The 12,005-nt window shown below is 47.8% G+C and overlaps 1 protein-coding gene across 1 annotated transcript; it reads left to right on the top strand.

Moving 5' to 3' along the window:
* The first annotated feature begins 1,276 nt into the window (after nt 1–1,276).
* On the top strand, nt 1,277–2,314 carry LOC112872981 (protein TIFY 11e-like). The gene has a single exon (XM_025936014.1). The coding sequence runs from the start codon at nt 1,277–1,279 to the stop codon at nt 2,039–2,041; it is 765 nt and encodes a 254-aa protein (XP_025791799.1). The 3' UTR covers nt 2,042–2,314.
* Nucleotides 2,315–12,005: the final 9,691 nt, after the last annotated feature.

The following is a 12,005-nucleotide window of genomic DNA, read 5'->3' as shown; positions in this document are numbered from 1 at the left end:
CACTTACTCGAGAGAAACCCTAGAACAGGGATGGCGATGCGCCGAGAGTTGTTTGTAAATGGTTGATGTTCGTCTTTCATTCGTAGTCCAAGATACATATTTATAGTCCGGAGACTTGCCTTTCCTAACCAATCCTAACTGACTACGATATGAATCCTGGCTATCTCTATCTAAACTAATTTAAACGCACACATCTATATAGATACATGACCAATCCTGGCCTTAAAATGCCCGCGCAGGGGCCGATTCGCAAGCCCATTACGATTATCCTCTGAGCCCATCTTGCTCGCGGCCCACCTTCTGGCCTAGCTAAATAATGGCGATAACACTAGGTCATTTCAGATTCGTATAGACCTCGTAATATGGGTGGAGAGAAGGAGGGGTGATGGCTTGGGGAAGGTGAAGTAAGTCACAGAGGAAATCAACAATATGTGTACCATGGCTGGGGATATTATGCCCTCCGTGGCACGGGTGGCCACATATGGTGGCGCCAAGTGCTGTGGCAAAAAATCTCGTGACGACATTATTTTTGGGTCAACCCAGAGTATTTCTCGGTGAGGGATTGAAAGATATTCATAGACAGCGATATTGGGGCGACCTTTATGGGCGCGTCTGTAGCCACACGAGTGCTCATGGATAAAGTTCATGGACCTAAGAATGCACTTTCAGAGTTCATACCTAAGTGATACAAATTACAAGTTTTTTAATCCAAAAATACACTTTCAGAGTTTATGAACCTATGTTTCAAAGTTTATGAACCTAATTGACACAAATTACAAGCTGATGGACCTAAAAATACATTTTTGGAGTTTGTGGACCTAAACGACACACCGTTACAAGTTAGTGGATCTCTGGTGCATTCTACTCTTTTATTAACGTAGTATAAACTATCAGTTTACATATTTTCTACATATTTGATCAAAGAATTAAGTGCCTATAATTTCCGAAAGTATAATTTTACTCACAGTTGCTCAAGGCTGTAAAGGTTTAAATCAGGGACTTGGTATTTGCCTAGAGCAACCTCCATGGCAACAACGGGCAACGGCCCACCATGTTGCTTCCGCCACGGCTCCGCAACCGAACTGGCCGTCCGTATCAACGCGGCGTCCCTGGTGCCTGCCAGCGAGCTCAATTCCATCGTGATCAGCAAGCAGCTCGGCTGTCGGCACCCCGGAAACGGATTGAAATGCAAAACGGCCGGCTCACATGGCCAAAACGCGGCCATTTTCTCCACCGCCGGCCGGAACAACCAACCGTCGTCTGGGCATGTCATGTCATGCGAGTTGGCGACCCACTAAAATATGCCGGTTTTCCTGTCGGGATCCCACGTTCCTCCCGTGCCCCACGCCCTGTTTGGCAGCCTCGGCCCACGAGCACACGCACAAGGTCGCTCCCTGCCTTCCAGCCTGGAGTAGCTAGCTATAAAGCCACACCATCGGGGCATCCAGCCGAAGGGAAGCCAATACTAGCCAACGTGCGCACGTACAAGATCCAACAGCAACCTGCACCGGACGGAATCTGCTCGAGACATGGCGGCAGCGGCAGCGGATTGCGGCGGCCGCCGGCGGTCGGCGTGCTCAGCCGTTGCGTCAAGGACGAGGCCGCGGCCAGGAACGCGGCGGCGGTGGCGCAGGCCGCGGCGGCGTGCACGATGCTACTGATGCCGGGGGCCGACGTGGCGCCTGCCGACGCCGCCGCCAGGGAAGAAGATATTGAAGCGGCGGCCGCGGTGGCGGGGCAGGGGCAGCTCAAGATCAGCTACGGCGGGTGCGTGTTGGTGTTTGACGACGTCCCGGCGGACAGGGCCTCCGAGCTGGCGCGCGTCGCAGCCTGGCGGGAGTGGCCGGCCGGGGCGGCCGACGCCCCGGTGGCGAGGAAGGCGTCGCTGCAGCGGTTCATTCAGAAGAGGCAGGACAGGCTCCACGCTCGGGCGCCGTATGCCAGGCAGGAGACACCGTATGCCATGAAGGGGAAGCACGAAGGAGACGCCGGCCGCTGGCTCGGGCTGGGTATCTCTGGAGCCGGAAGATGCGCGCGCTGATGCTGCTGGCCTAACCTGGCCGTCTCACCGTCCCTGCCTGACTGCCTGTTGCCGACTAGCCGTCGGCACCGTGGACTGAACTGCTTCTTCCTGCGTGAAAAGATTGTCGTCGACCTCGTGCCAAGGTCGTGGAATCATTGACATGTGTATATGTATAATACAAATTTCATCTTATATATATGGCGAAAATTGCCAGCTCAAGTCACAACAAGGCAAACGTGTGTACAAGTTCTCATGTTTGCACTCTTTAGTACCATGGTGGAAGCTATGGAACAAATAAACCAAAAATACTTTTCTTGTTCGAACCGTGTCCATATTTCACATGATAATTACAGCACGGTGTAGTAGTACGCGCATGTCTGGAATAAAGGAAATTGAAAAAAAAGAGAGGAAAGCCCGTACCACCACGTGAAAACCTCGAATCGGTCATGCAACATTTGTAACGGACCCTTGTGGCCTGTTACAAGTCGCAACATCTGTAACGGTTGTTGTTTGACACCCGTTACCCATAAGCGCGGTAGGCTTGACCCCGAACTCGCCACCACAACGCCCGTTACCGATGAGGACTTCTGGTAACGGGCGTGATAAAGGCCCGTTACAGTAAAATGTTGTAATGGTCGTTAAAGTGCGTCCGTTACGAAAATTGTACTATCGGTAATGGTCTCTTAATGTCCGTTACCGATCACTGTCGTATCGGTAACGGTCGTTTAAGAACCGTTACAGATAGGGCAGTGATCGTACCTAACTGTCGCTTGTAGTAACGCGCGTTACCGATGACCATTTGATGCCCGTTACCGATAGAGCGGTGTTACTTGTCTGATGCGTTGATGCCCATTACCGAAGTCACTAGCGCAGCAGCCGGCAGGCGTCCTCCCGCGCGGCCGTCGCCGCGACCGGCGCCTCCTCGGCTGCGCTCTCCTCCACCACCGTCAAGCTGGAGCGCGGCGGCGCTGCTACTGGACGTGTCCTGCTACTGCTGCCTCCGCGCCGGCTTCACCGAAGGTGCCGGCGGACGTCGATCGCGGTGTCCTCCGCGCCGTTGCCGTCCTCCAAAGCAGCAGCCCTTCTTCCACTCCATCGCCGCGGCCGCGGCCGCGCCGCCGCCTCCTCCTCGGGCGCACTCGCCTCGTAGACAGTCCTCCTCAAGGTGGAAATTGCCCCCTTTTATTGAACTTTGCTGTCCTAATCCTCTTACTCATCGGTTTTGGTGATGAATTATGCTCATTTGATGTATGGAAATTGCCCTTGTTCATTGAACTTGTAGATGGCTGCTGCTGATCGGGCTTGGATGTACAGACAGCCCCGAGATTGGACAATTTCATAACCGGGGTCAATGGTTTTCTAGGTCAAGCAGAGGCGGATATGAGAAACCGTGGTGTTCAGGCAATGTATTGCCCCTGTATAGATTGTCTCAACCAGAAGAAGTTCGGACAACGGGACAACATTTTTCATCATTTGATCACACGTGGTTTCACAAAAAATTACACGTGTTGGAACAAACATGGTGAGGAAGGCCTTAATAAAGTCGAAGCAGGATGCCTAAATGAAGGTGAAGCGCGACACCATGCTCAAGGACTTAATGAAGGGGCAGCGCGATGCCATGATGAAGCCCTTGATGAAGGTGGAGTTTTTGAGGAAAATGAACCATTCCCACCCTTTGTGAGGAGGCCTGATGATATGACTGATCAAGAAGCTACGGGCTTCGATGATGGTGAGGTGTTGCAACGTGTGCACAATGTTGATCAAATGGTGCGGGATGTTGAGTTTCAAGGAGTTTACACAACTTCTGAATTAGCGAGGCTGAAGCAATTCATTGAAGATTCAAAGAAACCCCTCTATCCTGGTTGCCAGAAGTACTCTCGCCTTTCTGGTGATCTAAAACTTCTGCAGCTTAAGGCAGACCATGGTTGGAGCAACAAAAGTTTCAAACAACTATTGGATCTGCTTAGAGACATGCTACTTGAGGGAAACCAAGTAGCCGAGTCTGTCTATGAGGCAAAGAAGATAATCTGTCCTCTGGGAATAGAGGTCGAAAAAATTCATGCATGCAAGAACAGTTGTGTATTGTTCCGTGGAGATTATGCAGACCTTAACAAGTGCCCCAAGTGTGGGTGTGATCGGTACAAGAGGAAAAAAGATGGTGGAGATGATAATGCTGATGACGGGAACGTGCCCGTGGAGATCAGAGGCAAGAAGAAGGTTAACAGAGGGGGTCCTGTGAGGGTGGCATGGTATTTTCCCATCATTCCCCAGTTGAAAAGATGGTTCGCCACACGAAAGGAGGCCCAACTCTTGCGTTGGCATAAGGAAGGCCGAAAGAAGGAAAATGACAAGCTTAGGCACCCTGCAGATGCAGCACAATGGGGTAACATTGATTCCCACTTTAAGTGGTTTGCTGATGATTGCAGAAACCTTGGGTTCGCTATGAGCACAGATGGCGTTAACCCATTCGATAACCAGAGTTCAACACATAGCACCTGGCCTGTCGTGGATTCAATGTGCAACCTTCCACCCTGGCTATGCAAGAAACGGAAATACATGATGCTGACAATATTGGTCTCTGGGCCAAAGCAACCTAGCGACCGTATTGATGTCTACTTGAGGCCACTAGTTGATAACTTGAAGACACTTTGGAAGCCTGGTGTGAAGGAGGTTTGGGATGAGTTCGGGCGTGAGGAGTTCACATTGCACGGCATGTTGTTCACCACCATCAACGACAACCCAGCTCATCGCAACCTCTCTGGCTAGAGTAAAAGGAAAGGTGCAGCTTGCCCACACTGCTTGGAAGAAACTTGCTCATTGTGGCTAAGAAATTCAAAGAAATTTGCATTTATGGGGCACCGTCGTTTCCTCAGCAAGAAACATCTCTACCGGGACATGGATTGTCAGTTTAATGGGGAAAAGGAGAATCAAGCGGCGCCTCTGCATGTGACTGGAGATCTGGTCCTCTTGCAAATCAAGGACATCAAAACTATCAAGGAGTTACCCAAAATGACTGAAAAAATCCTTGGCAAAAGAAAGAAACGAGATGGTGAAGAAGAAGAAGATGGGAAAGGAATTTGGAACAAGAAATCAATTCTATGGGAGCTAGAGTATTGGGAGCTGTTGGATGTGCGTCATTCGATTGACAACATGCACGCCAAGAAGAATGTGTGTGAAAGCATTTGTGGAACATTGTTGCAACAGAAGTTGAAAGGAAAAGATCATAAAAATGCAAGGGAGGATCCTAAAGATATGGGCATTAGGCCGCAGCTCTATGCAGAGGAAACAGACACGGGGACGGACCTTCCCGTCGCTGCAACCACCTTGTCAAAGACAGAGAGAAAAGAATTCTATGAGTTTTTGCATGGTTTGAAAGTACCTTCAGGCTAGTCATCGAACTTCAAGAGGCTAGTATTGGTGAAGGACATCAAAATGAATTTCAACTTGATGAAATCTCATGATTGTCATGTGTTGATGACAGCTCTTCTTCCTGTTGCACTTAGAGGTATCAAGACAGTACAGGTTCACGACGCGGTAATGAGCTTGTGTTTATTCTTCAATGCAATAGAACAGAAGGTGATTGATGAGGAAGAACTATTAAAGTTAGAGAGGAGTCATTTCGAGACACTATGCATGCTTGAAGCTACCTTCCCACCAACATTCTTTGATCTCATAATCCATCTAACAGCACACCTCGCGAGGGAGATCTGGTTCCTTGGCCCATCTTACCTTCATTAGATGTTTCCATATGAGAGGTACTTTGGATTCCTCAAATCATTGGTAAATAACCGGTCATTTCCGGAGGGAGCCATGGTTCATGGCTATGGGACCATCGAAGCAGTGGAGTGGGCCATGGGTTATATGGACCCCCAAAACCCCATTGGTGTGCCTCATTCACGGCATGAAGGTAGGCTTGCAGGTGTTGGGACCATGGGAAAAAAGTCAATTACTCCGGATCCAGATGCCTTCAACAAGGCTCATTTCACCATGATACAACAGATTGACCTGATTACACCATTTGCCAACGATCACAACCAACAACTACGTGAAGAAAACCCCGCCCGTAGTGAGGGTTGGGTTGCAAAGAAGCACATGCAATGCTTCAGCTGGTGGCTCTGAGATTATGTCCAGAGATGCAGCGCAGCTGTAACCGACAATCTGATAATGAAACTAGCAGTGGGGCCATTATTCATTGTTACAACATAACAAGCAATGGATATCAATGGATACACGTTCTACACCATGGCCCAGGATGCCAAGAGTGTCTATCAAAACAGTGGTGTGCGTGTACGGGCCGTTAACAATGACATGTAGGCAGCCACATATTATAGTCAAATAGAGGAGATATAGGAGCTTGATTATGTAGGTTTCAAGGTAGCCTTGTTTCGGTGCAGATGGGTCAATGGGAAGAGAGGTGTGAGCAAGGATAAATATGGGTTTGTTAGTGTTGATCTGCGGGTCTTTGGTTACAAAGACGAACCGTTTGTTTTCGCCAAGGATGTTGAGCAAGTGTTCTATGTACCTGACCTTGCAAGGAAGAACTGGTGTGTGGTTATGCCTGAAAAAAAAAGGATTGTTGGGATTGCCAATGTTGTTGAGGAGGAGGAATACAACCAGTTTGATGAAATTCCATCCTTTGACACTTCATACATGCCCCGACTCTTGGCAACTGACAAAACACCGTACTTGCGAACCGACCATCATGAAAAAATCCATATACAGAAATCAAAGAAAAAGCAAGATTGATGTCTGCTGAATCCTTTTTGTAATATAGGATGTGTATTGGTGGAATTCAATCCTTTTTGTAATATAGGTTGTGTATTGGTGGAATTTGGATCCTTTTTGTAATATATGATGTCTATATATTCTCCTAAGATACTATATATATTCTGCCTTAGATATATATAATTCTGTATATATTCTGCTTCAGTTCAATAAGTGTGCTGCAGTCTGCTGAATTCTATATCTGACATCAGTAAATATACATCAGTAACGGGCGTTACCACAACGCCCGTTACTAAATATACATCAGTAACGGGCGTTACCACAATGCCCGTTACTAAGTATACGTCAGTATCAGGCTTTACGATAACGCCCATTACTAATGGTCATTAGTCAGTAACGGGCGTTTCCTCAAAGCCCGTTACAAAGTGGTCATCAGGGGACATACATATTCGGCTAATCCCTTTTGCCGCTCTTCTCCTGCCCTAGCCCGCCGCCGCCACTCTCCTCGCTCGACTTCGCCGCCACTCTCCTCGCTCGCTGTCACCGCCACTCTCCTGCCTTAGCCCAACGCTGCCACTCTCCTCGCTCGCCATCGCCGCCATTCTCCTCGCTCGCCTTCGCCGCCATTCTCCTCGCTCGCCTTCGCCACCACTCTCCTCGCTCGCCTTCGCCGCCCCTCTCCTCGCTCGGCGTCGTCGCCATTCTCCTGCCCTAGCCCGCCGCCGCCACTCTCCTCGCTCGCCTTCGCCGCCATTCTCCTGCCCTAGCCTACCGCCACCACTCTCCTCGCTCGCCGTCGCCGTCATTCTCCTGCCGTAGTCCCATCGCAACTTCGGCCATGATGACGAGCCGGCCACCTCAGGCAACGAGGCGACGTGGATCCAGCCCCTCCCAACCACCATTCGCGACAGAGGTTACTGCTTCTTGAACCCCCAACGCCCTCTCTCTGCTCGGCCACCCAATGTGCTCTTCCTGTCAAGGTGGATTAGGGAGATATGCTACTTTGCTATTGTTTAGGGTCAATGCACATAGAATTATTCTCCTGGAATTACCTGCATTAGTTCAGCATGCCTTAATAGTTCATTTTTATTTGATGGACTGTGGATTTGATGGATGAATGTTGATGGCCACATTCAGTCAGTGCGAAATGTATCACAGTGGTTTATAATTTAGTGATAACTAGACTTTCCTATGCTGTGTTTTCATATATATTCTTATTGTTGGTGTCATGATGTGTGTATGCAAGCTGTCGATGGTAGCATGGCCTAATGATCGGTTGAACCGTGTAAGCATAGCCAACCAAAATCCACCTGAGTGGTTTGGGCATGGGCGATTTTCTTTCGTATCGCTTGTGCCCTGTAATCCCCAGCGTGGTGGCACTACATGGTTCACTCAATCATCAGGCCATGGAATTGTTTGTAGCTTATTTAGAGTGTACATTGTTTTTTGCTGTGATAATCATACTAACTGATTGCTTTATCCTCTTGTTGCATGTACACATGGAACCCACAATTCATTGCTTCTGAAGTTGGACAAGGAAGCAGTTGAAGGAACTTAGTTTCTGCTTTGATATATAAGCATTGCTTCACCCTGTCAAAATGGTTAGCACCTATCCACAACCTCTATGCTAAGTAAAATATGACCTGTATGTCTATGCTGATTTCATTTAGGACTTGTACTGATTTCTAGTCTAATATTAGCTATTTTGTTTGCATTTTCAGTCTTGCTTATGTTGCTCTACTGACAACCTGACATATCATCTATGCAGTCTCCCACAACAACAAACTCCTATAGTGACAGTAGTGCATCATCACAGCGCAACGATGGTGAACGTTCTTCACAGGCTCACTCAGCGCAGACTGCTGCGAGTAGTACTCGATCCCGCGGGTCAAGGACACAAACCAAATGGCCAGAAGACAAGTTGACTGCAACTGGACTTGATGAAAAATTTTGGCCTAACCCAGATGCTGCAAGGGAAAGATTTGTATTGGTCTGTGGCCTCATTGCTCGGGAGAGGGTGTCAATCAACAGGAAGCTTGAGGATCTCTCACCAATTGAGAAGGAATAGCTATTCAAAGCTTTACTGGAAAAGCTAGAGTACCCAGCCAATCTTGAAGAAACTGTTCGCAACAAGGCAATTAAGGCAGCTATGTCAGAGATTGCAACCTTGCAACGGCAGTTCAAGGCCCATTTAAGAAAAACTTATGTGAGGCAAGAGGAGTCTCCCTTTGAGAAGCATGGCTTTTTGAAGCCAGAAGACTGGGAGGTGTTTGTGCAGGAAACCAATTCTCCTTTTTTTTAGCGAGTGAGCCAGGAGATGAAAGATAAGAGAGCATTGCATAATAAGCCGCACAAGACGGGAAGAAAAGGTTATCATGGTAAAAGGAAAGAGTGGGAGGAGGAGGATGCAAAGCTAGCTAGAGAAGGAAAAGAGAACCCTTGGGACCAATTTCCTGGACGTTCGAGGTCATATTTGCGGGCAAGGGCGGTGAAAGGATGACCACTAGTGAAGGCACTAGTGAAGGAAGCGGCGACATAACATTCAATAACCCTGCGGTGGTGGGGCTAGCAAATAAGGTGAAAGACCTTGCATCGAAGGCTAGCGATGGTTCTTTCACTGGGGTTAGGAAGAATGATATCCTCACCGCAGCACTTGAGAATCCAGAGCATCGAGGTCGGGTCCGAGGCATGTCTAGTTCAGTTGGCTGGGGTAAAGGGTTTGGTGAAGAGTTTGCTGGAATGTACAGGAAGAAGACAAAGGAGAGGTCTGATGCGGAGAAGGAAAAGATAGTTGGTGAAACAACCATCAGAGTTATCAACATGCTAAGACAAGCAGGCGTGGTTATACCGGATGCTCTGTGTCCTACCCAACCAACACACGTTGGTAGCAGCGAGCAAGAAGATGCGAGTGTCAGTGAGGAAGAAGATGTGCGTGGCAGCGGGGACTCGCATGGGCCATTCAACGAGAACGAAGCGAATGTACAACACAATGATAGTCGATCATCTATGCTGGACACAATTGATAAGCTGACAGAGCCAACCAAGTGCAGCCTTTTGGATGGCACCGGGCATAACTTGGAGCTCGCAATAGCCACTGTCTATCCATATCAAGAGACTTGCCATTGTGTACCGGTGCAGGAAGGGTATGCAGTGGTGCAACCTACTTATGTGTGGTCCAATATGAGTCACTTCCGTCTGCCTGTGCCAGTAGGGGGGATGAGATAACAACCTTAGGTGAGGCTCTCGGTACAAGGATACAATGGTCAAAGTACAGGATCCTTATACCACCCAGGACAAGACAGCCCAACTCTGTAACCGCATCAGGTAGCAGGGGTACAGCATCAGATGCAAGTACTGCAGCTCAGCGTCCGCAAGAGAAGGCTCAGCAGCAGATCAGCAAAACTACATAGCAGCAGCAGGAGAAGTAGGAGTCACAACAGGAGCCTCGACGACAGGAGGAGCCTAGGCATTCTCCGCCTAAGCATCAGCCACAACCGGAGCCTCTACAACAGAAGGAGGGAGAGCGCAGCCAATCTCCGCCTGAGCAGCAGTCACCACGGGAGGAGAAGCAGGCAAGGAAACCTCTACCTAAAGATGAGCTTGTTAACGCTATTTGGACAACACAGAATCCAAAATACAAGCCTGGTGTGCCTATGTTGTCAGAAGCGGATTTAGAGGCTGCTGGACCAAATTGTGCCAGGTTGCATGCTTACGTCATGGAACACAGTAAGGATAAACTTGGCTTTCCAGCAAAGGTGGCTCAAGCCTACTTTCAAGGTGATGGTGATTTAATGTTAAATGTTGCATTCAATGACGTGTATGACCTTATAACCCTCGGTGCTCTGGATGTTAGCTTCTTGAGGTTGTGGACATTGTAAGTCCCTTCAAACCAAAAAATATATTTCTTTAATTTTGACCACAAAGTTCATGCATGCTAATAATTGGATTATTTGTAGGAAAATGATGCAGAATGCAGCAGAGATGCAGTGCAGTGTTGGGTTTTTGGACCCACAGGTTTTCACCGCCACAGTGATTTCTCACCAGCCTAGCACTGTAACACAAGCAATTAAAAATGCTATGAAGAATGACTATGTGGTGGGTGCCTACAACACCGGTGGCCACTGGGTAATAGTGATCATCTCTATGAAGTACAAAGAGATTTGGTATTTAGATTCTGCTAAACTATTTCCCGGTCGAAAGTTCACGGACGTCCGACATATTGTGAACTGGTCAGTATCTTGTAGGTTTTGTTCACGAAAAATCAATCTCTTACTGTTTGTAATCGGTATTGCTGATCATGCAGGGCCTTTGATGTGCACATGGAAGAAATGATGAAAGCAAATAAGAAAAAGCCAAAAACCAAACCTAAACTCACGCACAGGATAGATGCTAATGTAAGGCTGAGGTTTTTTTATGGTCCCTTCATACCTATTTGGTTATTGCATTAACTTGTCATTTTTGTACCTTCTTGCAGTGCGCTTAACAGCCATCGGGGACCTTTTTGTGTGGATTCTATGTGGCATTCAATATGCTAAAACTAGTCTGTGACATACCTATAATGAAAAAGGCTGCTGTAAGTATATACTGCTCAGCCTTGTCTCTGCTCATATTCTCCATTTGATTTTAGAAACTGATTTGTACTTGTATTCTCATAATGATTGTATTTTGTAGGAGTTCAAAGCTGCCCTAACAGTTTCTATAGAAAATCTAAAGCCGGTCCGGGAGATGCTGTGCGAGTTCATTCTTAAGGAGACCCTCGACCCAAAGGGCAACTTCTATAGTGCCTTCTATTTATGATGCACTGTAAGTTCATTGTAGCCAGAAACTTGAAACTTGTTGCATTCAGAGCTTCAAACTTGTTGCATGTCTGATGAGCAACTTTATGTGATCTTGTGTATATTCATGATATCTATTTGCTTGTGTATATATGCGATGAGAATGTGTTTGTGATGTCTACTTGCTAGTGGCTGCCAAATCCTTGCTGTTTCCAGGATGCACCCAATGATCTGGTGGATGCCTGGCTGGTACCAGGATGCAGCCAGAAAAAAGCCTGGTTACTATAGGGGTGGCCTACGTATAGGTAACGGGCATTAACTAAAGCACGTTACAACAACTGATCAAAGAGTAACGGCGTTAACTAAAGCACGATACGTAGTGAGATCAAAGAGTAACGGGCGTTAACTAAAGAACGATATATAGTGAAAGAACCGTTACAGATATGGTCCAAAGGTAACGGGCCTCGATTCATCACCCGTTA

The sequence above is a fragment of the Panicum hallii genome, chromosome 9, assembly GCF_002211085.1.
Source record: "Panicum hallii strain FIL2 chromosome 9, PHallii_v3.1, whole genome shotgun sequence".
Lineage (NCBI taxonomy): Eukaryota > Viridiplantae > Streptophyta > Magnoliopsida > Poales > Poaceae > Panicum > Panicum hallii.
This window is presented reverse-complemented; position numbering and strand designations above follow the sequence as displayed.

Excerpts from the sequence above, each read along its gene's own strand:
- LOC112872981 (XM_025936014.1), top strand. The coding sequence starts at position 1,277 with ATGCGAGTTGGCGACCCACTAAAATATGCCGGTTTTCCTGTCGGGATC.